Source organism: Boeremia exigua, assembly GCF_020726555.1.
Source record: "Boeremia exigua strain MPI-SDFR-AT-0100 chromosome Unknown C7974scaffold_2, whole genome shotgun sequence".
NCBI classification, from domain to species: domain Eukaryota; kingdom Fungi; phylum Ascomycota; class Dothideomycetes; order Pleosporales; family Didymellaceae; genus Boeremia; species Boeremia exigua.
The window spans coordinates 423269-439591 of record NW_025763519.1 but is presented as its reverse complement, the minus strand read 5'-3'; the positions used below and the strand labels follow the sequence as shown (position 1 = coordinate 439591).

At 55.2% G+C, this 16323-nt stretch overlaps 4 protein-coding genes across 4 annotated transcripts; 2 read left to right on the top strand and 2 right to left on the bottom strand.

Annotated features, from left to right (window-relative positions):
• Positions 1-2873: 2873 nt before the first annotated feature.
• Positions 2874-6842, top strand: C7974DRAFT_384834 (uncharacterized protein). The gene is made up of 3 exons (XM_046140891.1): positions 2874-4091; positions 4154-5036; positions 5093-6842. The coding sequence occupies exons 1-3, from the start codon at positions 3053-3055 to the stop codon at positions 6717-6719; spliced, it is 3549 nt and encodes a 1182-aa protein (XP_046001095.1). The 5' UTR covers positions 2874-3052; the 3' UTR covers positions 6720-6842.
• Positions 6843-10429: 3587 nt separating this feature from the next.
• On the bottom strand, positions 10430-13136 carry C7974DRAFT_446451 (heterokaryon incompatibility protein-domain-containing protein). The gene is made up of 2 exons (XM_046145599.1): positions 12263-13136; positions 10430-12181 (listed from the first exon to the last, which is right to left on the bottom strand). Exons 1-2 carry the CDS (start codon positions 12977-12979, stop codon positions 10859-10861), a joined length of 2040 nt encoding a protein of 679 aa, XP_046001094.1. The 5' UTR covers positions 12980-13136; the 3' UTR covers positions 10430-10858.
• Position 13137: 1 nt separating this feature from the next.
• On the bottom strand, positions 13138-14628 carry C7974DRAFT_95261 (uncharacterized protein). Its single transcript, XM_046147583.1, has one exon. The coding sequence runs from the start codon at positions 14511-14513 to the stop codon at positions 13389-13391; it is 1125 nt and encodes a 374-aa protein (XP_046001093.1). The 5' UTR covers positions 14514-14628; the 3' UTR covers positions 13138-13388.
• Positions 14629-14797: 169 nt separating this feature from the next.
• Positions 14798-16285, top strand: C7974DRAFT_446447 (pseudouridine synthase; the record flags this gene model as incomplete). The annotated part of the gene is made up of 2 exons (XM_046145598.1): positions 14798-15666; positions 15859-16285. Coding segments are annotated over 2 exons (1296 nt in total), but the record flags the coding sequence as incomplete, so codon positions are not given.
• Positions 16286-16323: the final 38 nt, after the last annotated feature.

Sequence of the window (16323 nt, the reverse complement as noted above, 5' to 3'; positions counted from 1 at the left end):
CACTACAGCGTTGTGCATTACTACTCTCTTTAACCAGACAAGCTTAAAGCAAATTTTCGCGAACTAATACTCGGGCACGATGATGGTGAAAGCGGGGATCTGAACGTTACACCAGACAAGCAGACCACACCTTGTATGCTCTCCGATATTTTATCGACATGAAGACGTCTGTTCAGGCAGAGAAGCCACGTCTCGCTACCGTGTCCGTGCACCGAACGCCCGGAGTCACCGAACGCCCGGTGCACCACATTTACTCAATATTTAAACGCGTAATAACTCAACACCATGACAGGCCTACAAGCTGCGCTTGCAGAAATTAGTAATTTAAAGCCAGGCAATAAACTTGTGTATACAAATATTGCAGAAAAACATAGTATATCACACACTACGTTGTCGCGCGCACATCGTGGTGTGCAGGTCCCTTGGCACGTCAAGTATTCCAACAACCAAAAACTCAACAACCAACAGGAATCTAACCTACTTAAGTATATAGAAAGACTTACTATACGTCACTTACCACCTACAAGGACTATAGTGCAGAATTTCGCGTCTACTGTTGCGCAGGGACGCGTCTCCAAGAGCTAGGTTACACGCTTCCTACACCGTCACTCCAACCAGATCACCTCTCAATAGACGTCAGCTATGGACTCTAGTCACCACAACGCTGAGTCTGAGTACAAGTATAAGCTATACTTTGACCTACTACAACAAAAGATCACCAAGTACAATATTGAGCCAGCACATACATACAATATAGATAAAAAAGGCTTCGCAATTAGGCTGCTAGGAAGGACAAAGCACATCTTCAGTAGGCGTCAGTATAAGAAGAAGGAGGTTAGGCAGGCTCGTCAAGATAGCTCACGTGAGTAGGTAAGCTTATTGGCAGCAGTCTGTGCGGATAGTACTGCACTGCCTCCAGGCATCATATTTGCGTCAAAAAACTCCACAATCCAGAGCCATTAGGTAGCTAATATCAAGGCAGGAACCCACTCAATTCACGTGGCTTCTTCGCCTACAGGCTAGACAAACAACAATATTAGGTTAGCCTAGCTTGAACAGGTGTTTAACCGTTATACAAAGGCAAAGGCGCGCCAAAGTTACAGGCTTTTGATAGTAGATGGCCATGGGAGTCACCTGACGCAAGACTTCATCAACTACTGCGATCGGAATCAGATTATACTAGCTGTATTACCACCTCACAGTACCCAGACGCTGCAGCCGTTAGACGTTGTCTGCTTCAAGCCACTCTCCTCCGCCTACGCCTCTAAGCTTAATAACTACCTCCAGAAGTCTCAAGGCCTATCCCCATTAACAAAAGGTAACTTCTTCCACCTATTCTGGCCTGCCTAGGTGCACACGTTCAAGGAAAAGCTTATACTAAACTCCTTCACTGCTACAGGGATAAGCCCGTTAAACCCCAACGTTATACTCAATAGATTCCGCCACACAACACCTACCAACTCAGGCTCAGTTACCTCTGCTTCTACAGCTTATTCTGCAGAGGACTAGCTAAAAGCTTATACTACACTACGCGCAGAGGTAAAGAATCCTCGCAGTGTAGGTGCGCGGAAGCTTAGCCAAACTATCCACCATCTATCAACCTAGGTAGAGCTCCTTCACAGCAAACTAGACAGCTTACGGAAGAAGCTATACCTAAAACAGAAGCGTCAGAAGCAACCCAGCAGGCAGTTAGACTTGCAGCAGCACCAGGAGTATCATGGCGGAGCAATGGTGTGGTCTCCTCGAGCTATCCAGGAAGCGCGCGTTCATATAGCAGTTACTGAGCAAGAGAAGAAGGAGGAAGAGCTAAGAAAGGCAGAGATAAAGGAGTTAGCAGCTGCTAATAAGCTGTACAAGGACAAGATTGCACAAGAGAAGCGTGAGAAGACTGTACAAGAGAAGGAAGAGCGTGCAAGGATGAAGGCAGAGGAACGTCAAGCAATAGACGCCCAGAAGGCTGCCAGAACTGCTACTAAACAGGCTTATGACTCTATAAAATCCCTACAACAGTCCTAAAGAGGCAAGTCCACAACCTCAAAAGCTTCTGCAGTTAAACAGAAGCCTGCGCGTCGTAGTGTTAGTGCGCGTAGTCACCTAAAACCTGCAACGCCTCCTCCACCAGCTCGCACTCATACAACCCGCAGCAGTCGCACCGCCACTCTATATAAGTAATATTTATAGAGGAACTTTATCACATAGGTCTATAGAACACTCCACCAAGATATCTTATAATAATAACTATTATATGTGGCTCTACAGCCTCATTTTTGTAGTAGGCTTGCAGGCCCGGAGCGGGCGTTCGGTGACTCCGGGCGTTCGGTGCACGGACACGGTACAGAAGACAGGGACTAACGAGTCAAAATTTGAGCTAGCAGCTGCACAAAAATGTCACGTGGAAGGTACGTCAATTACAAGGGTGCAACCTTAGATATTCAAAACCTTATGAGAAGACTCAGTCTTTATAGCTTTCCAGTCGTATAGAAGGTGTTACCATTAGCTGCACATATACTGTATGCGTTAGCCCAAGATCTGATAGCGGGCCAAGACCGGGTGAGCACGGGCGCGGCGCGCCCCTACTGTTAGTTAGGTATACATTGTATCCGAATTTTAGGGCTCACATGTCAAGGATTCGTCGTATTATACATCAAACGATACCAGATTCTACCATCACCAGCAACCGGCAGGCCTATGTTCAGTTGCCTACCTATAGTGATCTCACAATATATTAATGAGCCACCACCTGTGAACGCCACGTAGCTTAGGCCAAGACGGCTACGCGGCATATGCTCAATGGATAGATTGGAAGCTGCAACAGTGTCTGCAGTATCACACCTGACTTATCACCAATCAGAAACCAAGCGACCGGTTTACACCGACGAATTGGGACGCCAGGCTGCGAAGCGCTGAGCACACTATAAATGATACGTACACAGCTTTGGTCTGCGCTTTGCAATCAGTCTTGAAACCCCCATTATTTATTGATCTACTAGCTCCCATAACATAGACTCTGCTCCCACAAGAGAAAGAATCTGTGACCTTTCTGCTTCTAATTATGGCCACTGTCATTAAGCCTCGACCGAACGGCGACTATACTGTTGGCTGGATCTGCGCTCTTCAGATCGAACTTGTTGCCGCACGCGTATTCCTCGACGAGATTCACGTCGGGACTCCCCAGTATCTGGGGAAAAATGACAACAACACGTATCTTCTTGGGGATGCGGAAGGGCACAACGTTGTCGTCGCGGCTTTACCTGCTGGTATGTATGGAACGAACTCTGCCGCCAGCGTTGCACGCGATATGCTTCGATCCTTCGAGAATGTCCGCATTGGATTAATGGTTGGAATCGGAGGAGGCGCTCCTTCATCCGAATACAATATCCATTTGGGCGATGTTGTCGTCAGCGTGCCCCAGAACATTGGCCACGGTGGAAGCAGCGGCGTTTTGCAGTACAAATTCGGAAAGAACATCCAAGACGAAGATTTTCAGTTTACAGGCCATCTCGACAAGCCCCCCCAAATCTTACTCGCGGCAGTCACGAGCTTGAAAGCAATGTTCATGGTTAATGGGAACCGCATCGATGAGCGTGTAAAGATTGTCCTAGAGAATAATCCACGCTTGGTCAAGAAGTTCTCTCGACCACCTGCAGAAAGCGACCGACTATATGTTGCCGATTACACTCACCCAAAATCACACGATAGAATGAATTTACGCGAAAGCTGCGATACTACCTGCGGCACTGACAAATCCCATGTTGTCGATCGGAATAGGTGGGCAGATCGGGATGACGAGACGATGATATACGAAGGTATCATCGCTTCTGCGGATCAACTGGTGAAAAATGCGAGGGATCGGGATGATCTGTCAAGGAAGCATGGAGTTCTTTGTTTTGAGATGGAAGCAGCAGGATTGATGAACAATTTCCCTTGCCTAGTAGTCCGGGGAATCTGCGATTATTCAGATTCGCACAAGAATGACGCATGGCATGGATACGCTGCCTTGTCCGCAGCTGCGTACGCAAAGCAGCTACTCTCTCAGATTGCTCCCAGCTTGATTGAATCGCAACCAAAGCTGATCGACTCCCTAAATATGAGTTAGTCCACTCGAGAATTTTAATGAAGCTTCTGAACGATAAAACTAACCAGGCCTTGGCAGTCGAAAAGTCCATTGAGGTAGTTCAAAACACGACTTCTGCTACACATCAAACAATCACCAACATGGATACCTCAAGGAAATATTCAAAGCTCAAGAAGTGGCTCCGCCCTTTCGACGGTTCTGTGTATCACAACGAAGCACAGAAACAACGCCACCGCGGGTCAGGCAAATGGCTCATTGCAGATCTTAGGTTTAAAGAATGGCTTAAAGAACCTCACACATTTCTGTGGCTATTTGGCCTTCCTGGCTCCGGCAAGACTATCCTCAGCTCAACAATTATAGAGCATATCAGGGGACATACGACTAACGCGTGCCTCTATTTTTATATCACGTTCCAAAGGAGAGAGACGCTGTCGCTGGACGTCTTGTTGCAAACCCTCGTTTGGCAGCTGTCCTCTCAGCACAAGTCAGCAGCGCGTATACTCAAGAAGCTCCATACAGAATGCCAAGGCGAACCAGGGGAAAATGTGCGGACACCAAAGACCAACGAACTTGTAAAGACATTCGAACAGATGCTGCGGCTAGAACATGAGACTTGGATAGTCATAGACGCATTAGACGAATGTCTCGCCGAAGGAAAGCGGGGAGACTTCAAAAGCCTGATGAATTGGTTAAAAGACATTGTTCTCGCGAGACACAGTAATTTACATCTTCTGGTCACCAGTCGCGACGAAAACGAGATTAGAGCCAGCCTCGTAGCCATAAGTGGTCCTCGAACTTTCATAAGCATCGAGGGACAGGGTCTTGACAGTGATATCAGGGACTATATCTGGACAAGAGTCTGGCGGAGTCACGAACTACAAAGATGGGAAACCAGTTCGGACAAGGAGAACGATGTGCGAGAGATGATTCAATCGAAGCTACTTGATCAAGCTGGTGGAATGTAAGTCATTGTATATAAATTAAAAAGTTAAAAATCCACACTAATGATGCATGCAGGTTTCGATACATTGCATTGCAGATGGATGCGCTTGAGGAGTGTCCTAACCTCAAAAATGTGCGCACAATTCTGAAGAACCTGCCAGACAGTATAAACGACGCCTATTCTAGAATCATGGTGAGGGTTTTCAATCGGTTCAGAGATGATGCAATTCGGATTCTTCGGCTGTTAATCTATAGCGCAAGGCCTTTGAGAGTGAATGAATTGATCGACGCTATTGCTGTACAGCCGGATGAGAGCCCGCCATTTGAGACGGAAAATCGGACCAGGAGACCGACTGAGATCGCCCGATGCTGCTCCAGTTTAATCAAACTTGTCAACCCCAATGAGTCTCATGATGAGGGAGCTTTGGAACTTCACTTAAGTCATTTCACTGTACAAGAGTATTTGGTCACAAGCGAGGAGTACCGTGGTTACTTCCAAGAAACGCCCTCACGGGTCTCAATCGCAAACATTTGTATGTCCTATCTTCGGGGTATGGACCGTCAACTCGGTGAATGGAAGCAAATTGAGGGCTGCATGGGGAAAACCCTGGAGGAAAAGCAAGCCGAGATCGAAGCTTCCTTTCCGTTTAGTAAATACAGTTCTGAGAGCTGGATCTCAAACGCCATTTCAGCCATGGAGGACGACGAGTCCATCTTCGACAAGACTATGGAATTTCTCCTTGATTCCAACTCCCACTATCTCGACTACTGGATCACCACTACTGGCGGCTATGGAAGCGAAGCTTGCTGCTGGATATTTCGGCATGCTTGCAGCGCTGGTATGAGCGTGCGTGGTCTAAAGGCTCTTCTCAAAGATAAGTCCTTCGCAGAATTTGACTTGCGTGAAGAGGATCATCACTATGACTTTTTGAATATAGCATGTGAAAGAGGCGATGTAGAAATGGCGCGGTTTCTCCTTAGAAAAGGCGTCGTTGCTAGCCCAAGCCACCTTCTAGGCAAGATCAAAGATGAAGAGATTGTGCGAGTATTACTTGCAACTGGTGGCATTGATGGAGATCCTCAATACGAAAATTGGGCGTTCATCAATGCATGCATGTCTGGACATTTGGCAGTCGTAAAGATGCTTATCGAACACAATAGCTCGTACATCAACACCATTGACAGAGACTACGGGCCCCCTTTATGGGTTGCGTGTGAACGTGGACATGAGGACGTGGCTCTGCTACTACTGGAAAACGATGCCGATCCATACGGTACCGATCTATATGGCGATACCTATGACGAACCTTTACTAGACGTCATCTTCAGTAAAGGCTTGAAGAAAGTTCTCGCAGAAGTTATCAAGATGTATCCGAAACTAGCGAAGAGGGAGGACTTCGCATTCGTTGCCGAGGCCGGCAAGCACGAGTTAATCGAGATTTTATGGAATAATGGATGCTTCCGGAGAAAACACCTGAGCGAAGCACTTTGGTATGCTGCGAAAAACAACAGAGAAGACGCGGTGCGCTTGTTGCTGCGACTAGGTGCAGACGGTCGAATTGCAAGGAGAGAACAAAACGACGAAGAGTTTCGGACCCCACTCCAAATGGCACAGGCGCTTGGATGCATGGGAGTCACGTCAGTGCTGATGTATGCGGAAGGAACATACGATTCTGCGAGTGAGAGTAGTGGAGAAGATTGAATTTGCCGTCTACGGTTGTATCATAGATGTATGAGTAGTTTTAGTTCGAGATGGCGACATATCGGCGTCCATGCAGATATAGAGTTCTCTTAACCTCTAAGCAAACCCTTTGGCAAACTGATGAACTTGAATGCTCCGTCTTTTCTTTCACCGGCTGTCATCGATCAGCTACAGGTGCCCCCGCATTCACACTTTAAAAATGTAGCGGTGTGTTCCCCTGTGGGTCACGCATCTGTAAAAGTGGAAGCTAGGAAAAAAGGCTGATTGGATGCTAATAAAAGAGGCAAGGCTCACGGCAGGAAAACAGAGAGCGCGAGCGGCCCTTCTGCAGTTGCAACGGAACGGTAAGTATACACACCCGGCTGCAAGTGCAGTTGTCTTACACAGCGGACACACCAGTACTCGAATACATTTTGAAATGAAGCGGACTTGACATGAATTCTACTTCAATACTACATATTCTTTCGCCTTTCTTACAACCTGGCTGTGCCTGCAACACCAATCTCCTACCCGGCTGCCATGGCTTCTTCTCAGCAAACGGCCAGCCACACAAAGGAGGCCAGCTGCGCAGACACGCCGTCCACTCATCAGTATCTCCAAGGATTTTAGTTTGAAGAACTCAAGTCGAGAACTACTAGGCTAATGTACTCGAATCATACGCTTTCCTAGCCTGGATTCAATCCAAAGCCTTCAATATCGCATCCTGGACATGAAGCTAGAAATGTTGCATGATGCTACGAAGACACTTGATGTGTGATCTGACTGCAGAAGAAAGCCAGATCGCCCTAGAGCTGATCATATGATTCATAAGGCTTATGATCCGTGGTCAAAATAATATTAGGGCTGTTTTCGTTTCAGTTCATGCCTTTACCTACGAATATATTGGCAGAAGAAGACTGTAGCAGAGACGCGTAAACACAACAAACTTTCAGGAAGAGAAGACCCATAGCTCACTTCCGGCAAGCAGGCAAGCTGGCTGGACGTATAATGCATACATTTGCAACGCTACGAATTCGCGGGCAAATCTGGGGATGACTGTTGCGTGCAAGAAATTTATTGGCGAGGGCGAATCGTATCTCTGTCCACAACAGTACAGACCCCTCTCCTCCAGAACCAGACTTGGAAATCCTCGCTGCCCAATACCTCGCCACGATGCCATTCTGACTCCCATCCACGCTCAAGAAAGGAAGGAGGAACCGCCGCTCCAGCCCATCTTGAGAAAAGGCCCAAGACTAGCAATCGCCAACCATCCCAGCTTACCCTACCAGTTGAATTAAGCCATACAGAGTCCGAACACAGTCCAAACGTGATCTCCAAATTCTCTCCAGGGTCCCACGGTGCGCGATTTCCTAGCGGATACTCGTTCAAAACCCGCCTACCCCCAACCTGCCTCCCTAAACATTCTTCTGCAACTAATCTTGCACCTGCATCTGGATACCTCCATGAGCTCCACACGTCGCCAACCGCAATGAGTGGTGACGAGCGAAAGGATGAGTCGGAACGCCGGCGCATGGCGCCAAACTCGCTGCCATATCTGAGCGACCAGTACGGCTCAGCACAGCCGCAGTCTGCCCCGTTCGACGCCTTCGCAGCAGGCGCATTCGATTTCGGGCTCGAAACCCCGTCGCAGTCGTCGGAGGAGGGCTTCCAGACAATCGACCCGGCTCTGTTGGCCCACGGGGGCTCCCAGCTCTCCTCCCACGGTTCCTGGTCCGCTACCACGCCGCCGGATACAGTGTCAGGGAGCACCGCGCTCGCGGGCGCCAGCTCGTCGAGTGCTCCTGAGGCTGTGGAGGAGGACTTCAGTGGGTTGGCCGAGATGCTGAGCGGCTACACTGCGGGTGTCGGGGTACCTATGGGCACGGGTGAGCTGGAAGTGTTGGAGGATGTGAGGAATGGAGGAATGAAGGATATGGCTACGGGGTAAGTTTATTCCCTTACTATTGACTTACCCTTGACCTACCCTTACTCTTACCCTTACTCTTACCCTACTCTTACCCTACTCTGACCCTACTATTACCCTATCCTTACCGTTCCCTCAATCCCTCAACCATGGTCACACCGCAAGTTCAAGCACACTGACAGCTCTACAGGGCTTTCATGACCCAAGCCACGTATGTGCCGGCGAATAGAAGGAAGAGAACCCGCGCGTACTTACCCCCTTTCTCGTAGTGACTCAAAAGGTCATACTGACGATCTTGCAGAGTGCCCTTGGCCCAGAACAGCGTGCATGGGTCACGTACTCAGACCCAGCCCGCCGTCGGGTACGCAGCGCAACCCGCCGTGAACGGGTTGCCCCTGAGTACCGCATACAACTTCACGCCGCCGACCGCCTTCCCGGGCCAGAGCAGCGCGTATACGTCACCGTACCCTGGGACAAGCGGGTACGTTACCCTCCTGCCACTAACACCCTCCCCCTCACCGTCTGTGATGACGAGAAGAAGACGCTGACCATTCGTAGTCTCCGCGCGCAGTACACTGGGCCGTACATGCCCGCCCAGTACCCCCAGTACCCTCCTGCGCAGTACGCCCCTGCGCAATACGCCCCTGCGCAATACGCCCCTGCGCAGTACGCCCCTGCACAGTATCCCGCTGTGCAGCATCCCCCCGCCCAACTCTCCCCGCGCGAGTTCATCCCCGCGGCACTGACCCACCTCGCGCCCCAGCCAGCGACGAAGCAGTGCGCCACGTGCAACGAGACGTTCATCGAGGCGCGGAACTTTGAGTATGCGTGTGTGCGACACAAGGGTATGTCTCCCCCCTCCATCTCCCACCTGCCCACCTCTATCTGCCCATCTATACCTGCCTACCTCCCGCCCCTCCCTGACTCCCTCCGCATAAGACTTCGGCAGCATCTAACACCCTCCAGCACCCCACACAGCGCCTGACCCCAAAAGCGGGCTCTGGAGAGAATGCGACCCGCGCACCCACAACACGCCCATGAATCGTGTCCGCTTCGCGGACCACTTCATTTGGCCGTGCTGCGGGCGCCGGACGGGCGCGGCCGGGTGTATGAGTGATTTCCATGTGCCTGTGCAGGTGGAGCAGAGAGGTGGTGGGGGCCAGGGTCAGAGTCTGGGGCAGGTGATGGGGATGGGGCAGGGGCATGTGATGGGGCAGATGATGGGGCAGGGAATGGTTGCTTGGAGTGGGCTTCAGGGGCTGGGGCAAGAGCTGGGTCAGGGGCAGAAGGGGAAGAGGAAGAGGGGTGCGGAGGGGGTTGCGGAGAAGGAGGCGATCAGGGGCCGGCTGGGACGTGCGGCGAGTTTGCCGCGTGCGACTGGCGTGCCGGACGCCGCTGGACTGCAGGGTGTAGCTGGTGTGCCGGGCGCTGCTGGACTGGAAGCTGCTGGACCCAACGCGTTCGATCTGTCCGGTGCTGGTCTGAACGAGTTCGCCTTGTCCGGTGCCGGACTGAACGACCTCGACTTCTCGGGCACCGGTCTGCCCGGCTTCGATCTGGGCTTCAGCCTAAACGGCACTGCCGGTCTGGACGGCACTGCCGGTCTGGACGGCGCTGCCGGTCTCGCAGGCATCAGTTCAGACCTGCTCGACTGGCCGAATATGCTCTAACGCGAACGAGTCCAGCCTCCTCCTCCTCCGGCGTTTCGGCATGGTTGTGCTTCACCCATGTACAGTGCTGCGGTGCTGGACTCCTCAGGATCAAGAGCCTTGAGGCTTTTCCTTCTGGGTGGGATTCCTCGCCGCTGGTGGATATGTGGTCGCGCAGCGTATCATGCTGTGTCTGGGTCGAGAGGTATTTCTTTTTGGATATTTTTTTTGGGTGTTTTGGTGTGGGAATGGTAGAGTGAAGGCGTGCTGAGCTAGGTATTTCCGGATGTCGCTCTGCTAATGTGATGTTGTAGTTATACGGCGAGGTCGCTTTAGAGGCGATACTTTTGCCTCCTGATTACAAGGGATTTTCTAAGGGCGAGTGTTTCCACAGGATTCGGGCTTTGACTTGAACGGGAAGGAGATAGTTGGATTTCCAGAACCTTATGAAGACGAAACGGTGGCGGAATCGGCAGTCCTAAAGACCTCGGACTCGAACAAGAATCCTGGAAACCCATGTAATCATGACGAGTCGACAGCAAACAACCAGTCTAGATAGCCACTCAGTTAGGCAGTCAATACCCCCCTCACCCAACCAACACCCTCTTCTTCACCGCCAGCCCCTGCCACTCCCGCATGCTTACCAGCTTCTCGTCCCACCCCTCCACGCTCGCCCTTGCCCCCCTCCGCACCCCCGCCCCCACAACCCGCAGCCCCGAACCCCGGAAAACACAGAACCCCACGCGCTCATACGCCGCCCCGCGCACTGCGAGCACCCACACCGCGGTGAAGTGCCGCGACTTGTCCATCTTGCGCTCGCTCAGGAACAGCGCGCCTAAGAGTGGAGTATCCAGGGGTATCTCGCCGGGGAAGCGGCTCCAGTGCACAGGGAAGAAGATCTCGCTGCGGTCGGGCAGGGTGACGGCGACGTGCAGACCGTCGATGTAGTCCGGATCAGGGGGCGAGGGCCAGGTGACGTGCACGGGGGCGAGGGGGAGCGTGTACACGGTCACGTCGAGACGGTGGGTTCCCGGGGGCGTGAGGCAGAAGCGCGGGATAGTCTCAGCGGGGGTGGCGGGTGATGCGAGGACGTCGGTAGACGCAACAGCGTCGGTTTTCTCGAGGTTGTGCACGGTGAAGTGCGCGCCGATGTGGATCTGCCGCGGCCACGGGTAGTAGAAGATGCGGCCCGCCCAGCCGAGGAAGGACCACGAGGGGAACTCGGGGCGGCGCCGGCACGGCGCGTAGTGGTACCACTGGAGGAGGAATTCGGTGGACAGGGGCTCGCCGGGAGGGAGGCGGCCGTTTGAGGTGTGCGGGGCGGCGGTGGTGTCGAAGTTGATATCTGTTTCGCAGAGCGGGATGCCCCAGAGATGGTGGACAGGCATTTCGGCGGTCCTTTGGGCAGTCAGGGCGCCGGTGATGGCGTCGAGGGCATCAGCGTCAACGGAAAGCTGTCGCGCACTGTAGGCTTCCAGGTTGCGAGTTAGCGGCGCGAGGCGGAAGGTCCAGGTACTGACTTCGGTGTAGGGTTTGGAGGGAGCCGCACGCTTCTCGGGGCGCGGGAGAAAGCGCTGGCCGCCAGTGGCGTTGCAGATGTAGTGAACGCCCCTGTTTGTGAAGAAGAGGCGCTTGTGTGAGAGGTAGCCCTCTTGGTAGGTCCATCCTCGTGTTGCCCATCTCGATGTCGCTATACTCGCCATTGGGTTTAGGGGCCGGAGTATTACGGTCAAGCGCTTGATCGTTTCGTGGATGAAAGGAACTGCTTCCTTGGGGGTCGTGATCCCCGGCAGCCCGTACGACGGGTCTTCACCGACAGAAGCAACGATAGTAAGCTGCGCCGACGAGTAGATCTTGCCCATATTCGCGATCTGTATTGCCTTCTCTTCCGCATTCTTCTGATCAATGCACTTTGTACGTCAGCATCAGATGTGCCACGGTACCTCATGGGTGGAGTCTGACGTCGACGAGATAAACCGGAAAATACTCACATATCTATCGACCCAGAGATACCGAAAGCCGAGCGATCGGCACAGCTTTATACTGTCGCCAATAGTAGCAGGCAGATTCTCAAGCGCACCCCTTTCATTGAGGCGAGACTCATCAGGCGTCGGACCCCAAACATACGACAGAGCCACATAGCTATACCCCGCGGTGCCACGTCCTTTGGTCGTCGACGCCGCCACAACGATCTGCGTATCGCAATCGATCAGCCTGAAGCCCGGCAGCTCTCCCAGCACATCGGGCGCACACCCAGTGTGAGCCTGTTCACATGCACGCATATCAGCCTTGACGAGCCCATAGTCTATCTCCCGGATATTCGCATACTCAGCAGCGAACGTCTTCTCACCGCCTGCGACATCGTCGAGCGTGACGGCGAAGGCGGACACCATCGATTCCATCTGGATCGAGACCATGGACGATCCGTCGTGCACGCACTCCAGCTGGCCGGGCGTGGCTAGACTATGCACGGCCAGGGCTCTCGCGAGGAGGCGGCAGAAGCGACATGGCGAGGCAGTGAGCGCGGCTCTGGAGTCGCTGATGGTGGTGGCCATGTCGAAGACCTCTAGGCGGAGGCGCTCGCCGGGCACTTTGAGGAGCATGGGGAAATGCTTCTCGATGATGTACGCCATTTCGTCCCAGTTGATGGCGGCGCAGCGCTTGCAGAGTCCATCTTCGTCCAGCTCTATTCGGTCGGTCGTTGCCATATCGGCGCTCCCGTCTGATGATGCTAGAGATGCCAGCCGTGCTTAGCCGAGTTCTTTGGCCAAGCTGTGGTCTTGAGACGACTGGGGTGCCGGTGAACTGCGGGGCCTCCCCTATTCCAAGCTGTGTCAGGGAATACGAACTATGTCTGGTCGGGTGAGAAGTGCATGAAGGAGTTGCGATGTCTGCACCTGCCTGGACCTGCAGGAGCAGTCTAGCTACTTCGGGGAAGCCTCATGCAGCTTATGCATGAGGCTGTCAGGTTCAGACGGACGACGCACTCAGAGTACAGACAGCAAGGAGACTTGGTAGATACAGTGCAAACTTGCACTGTCCAGAGTAGAATTCAACGTGGGTATCTCAAAAGCAAAAACACCGCTCCACAATACCTAGCTATGCAACATGCGCGCGTCAGACAGCCTCTTTCGCGGCCTCGGCAGCCTCGCTCCTCCGGATCTGCTCTTCCAGGCGCTTCTTCTCGGCGTTCTTCAGCCGCATCATGGTGACTTCCTCCAGGCTCGGGGTTTTGGGGCTGAAGGAGAACTTGGGGGTGCCGAGGGGCGTTGCGCCGAGGTTGGAGCCGACGGAGGCGCGGAATGATTTTGCGGGCGCGGGAGTGGTGGGAGTCGATGGGGCGGGGGCGGCGAATGGCGGTGTCGATGCGGATGTAGACGCGGACGCGCCGTTGCGGGTGGAGGACAGGTCGGGCTCGCCGTTTGCCCAGGCCACAGAGTCGAGGGCGGGGTGGTCGGCCTTTGCGTCGGAGACGGCGGCGTGGGCGTGGTCGAGGCGGCCGTAGACGACAAAGACCATGGCGACGAGCTTGCGGTGCTTCTCGCCCTCCAGCTTCAGCTTCTTGTCCTTGCCCATGATGATGCTGTCGATCTTGCCGTACTTGTCGAACATGGAGCGCAGCGTGTCGCGGTCCCAGGCCGCCGTGTCGCCCTCGCGGTGGAAGCGGATCTTGACGGTGCGGTCCAGCTCGGCCGAGTCGCCCGGCCTCGAGGGCTGCATTACCGGGCTCTTGACGGGCTCGGCGGCCGCCTGCTCGTCCTGGCGCGCCTTGTCCTTGCGGTCCTGGGCCTCCTTGCGCCGCCGCTTCCCGTCCTCTGCCAGGCGCTGGATCTCCTGCTCCCGCTTTTCCGCCTCGCTCATGTCGGCCGCGCGTTTCCGCTTCAGACTCGCGCCAAAGTCTGCGCTCTCCCGCTCGCGCCGCTCGAGCTCCTCCTTCATCTTGCGCCGGTTCCCGCTGAGCAGCTCATCCTGGAACACCTTCTCGCGCCGCCGCGAGCGCGCGCGGTCGTATTCGCCTTTGAGCTTGGGATCGATCAGGATGTCGCGCGCCCATCCCAGCGCAATGAAGCGGTCGGCGGCATCCTTGTTGTCGGGGTTCTTGTCGGGATGGTACCGGATCGAGGCTTTGCGGTAGGCGCGCTTGATGACTGATTCCTCCGCATCAAACGGCACGGCGAGCAGCTCGTAGTAGTCCTCGGTGGTCGAGCGCGCAAGCTCTTCGAGGTCCTTGTTGTCGCCCATGGCGGTGCTGTGAAGTGGCGGTCACTCTGCAGGGACGGCAGCGCGACGTCGAATTTCGAGGCGATCTATGGAGCGGCAGTCGCACTGTCTGCGGTGTTGTGAAGGTTTGCGGTGAGCTGTACAGTGTTGGCAGACAATTCACAGCGATCGCCCGCTAGCGCCCGTTGCCGTTCCCGGGCTTGGCGTCGTCACAAGGTCGAAAAACACGGAAGCTCTCCTTCACCCTCTCCATGTCAATTGCGTCCACGCTCCGCCGCACCATGACCTCGCCGCCGACGGAACGCGCCGCCGCTGGCCGGAAGGTGCTCGAGGGCGTCTTCGCCATCAACAAGCCGCAATGGGCGTCGTCGGCCGGCGTGCTGCGCGACCTGCAGACCGAGTTCGCAACGGCGGAGCTCTTCCAGCCGTGGTTCGAGGCCACGCGCCGCCAGATGCTGATCTCCGGGTCCAAGAAGAAGCACATGGACCAGCTGAAGGTCAAGCTCGGCCACGGCGGCACCCTCGACCCCATGGCCACGGGCGTGCTGGTCGTCGGCGTCGGCAAGGGCACCAAGGAGCTCGGCAAGTTCCTCGAGTGCACCAAGAGCTACGAGTGCACCGTCCTGTTCGGCGCCGCCACCGACAGCTATGATGCCGTGGGCAAGATCGTCAGCAGGGCCGACTATGCGCACGTCACGCGTGAGCTGGTCGAGGAGAAGCTGGCCGCCTTCCGCGGCGACATCATGCAGAAGCCCAGCATCTTCTCCGCGCTGAAAGTCGACGGCAAGAAGATGTACGAGTACGCGCGGGAAGGGAAGGACATCCCCGCCGTCCCCGCGCGGCCCGTGACCGTCGAGAAGCTCGAGCTGGTCGAGTGGCTGGAGCCCGGCACCCACGAGTACGCCTGGCCCAGCGAGGAGCTTGATGAGGCAGGCAAAGCCGGCGCAGAGAAGCTGCTCGGCATCCGCGCTTCAGACGCCGCCCAGCACCAGCGCAACGCAAAGCGCGGCCGCTCGCCCGCCAGCACCTCGGACCAGCAGTCCAAGAAGCCGCGCACTGAGTCTGAGCCTGCCCCGTCCGCCTCTGAACCTGCCGCTGCCACCGCCACCTCCGACCCCGCCCCGTCCGCCGAGTCCCACGCCCCCCAAATCCCCACCGAAATCGCCCAACACGTGTCCCCCTCCCGCGCCTCCGCCGCCCCCTCCGACCCCCTCGGCGGCGCAACCCACCCGCTGACCGCCGACGTCCCCGAGCCGCCCGTGCCTTTGGAGAAACAACCCGCGACCAGCGTCGAGCAAGCGCTCGCCGTCGACCGCGACTACACGACCGCCGGCCGCACCACGCTCCCCGCCCCCGCCGACCCCAGCGCCGCCGACGCGCCGCGCCCGCCCGCCGCCCGCCTGCGCATGACCGTCACCAGCGGCTTCTACGTGCGCTCGCTGTGCCACGACCTCGGGCTCGCGTGCGGCTCGCTGGCGCTGATGAGCACGCTGGTGCGCAGCCGGCAGGGCGCGTACGAGCTGCGCGGCGCCGACGTGCTGGAGTACGACGACCTAGGTAAAGGGAGCGGCGTGTGGCAGCCAAAGGTCACGGGCATGCTGGAGCGGTTTATGGAGCGCGAGGGCTGGGTCGCGGAGGAGGTCGAGGCGGACGAGGAGTGGGAGGCGCGGAAGAAGGAGGTGCTGGAGGCGCGGAGGGAGGGGGATCGCGGGAGGAGTTACAAGGGCGGGAGGGGGAAGTATAGGGGGGGTGGTGGCGGTGGGGGGAGGTATAGTAAGGGGATGGATGGGGGGAGGGAGTGAGGCGTGGCAAGGCGATTTGATACCCTGAG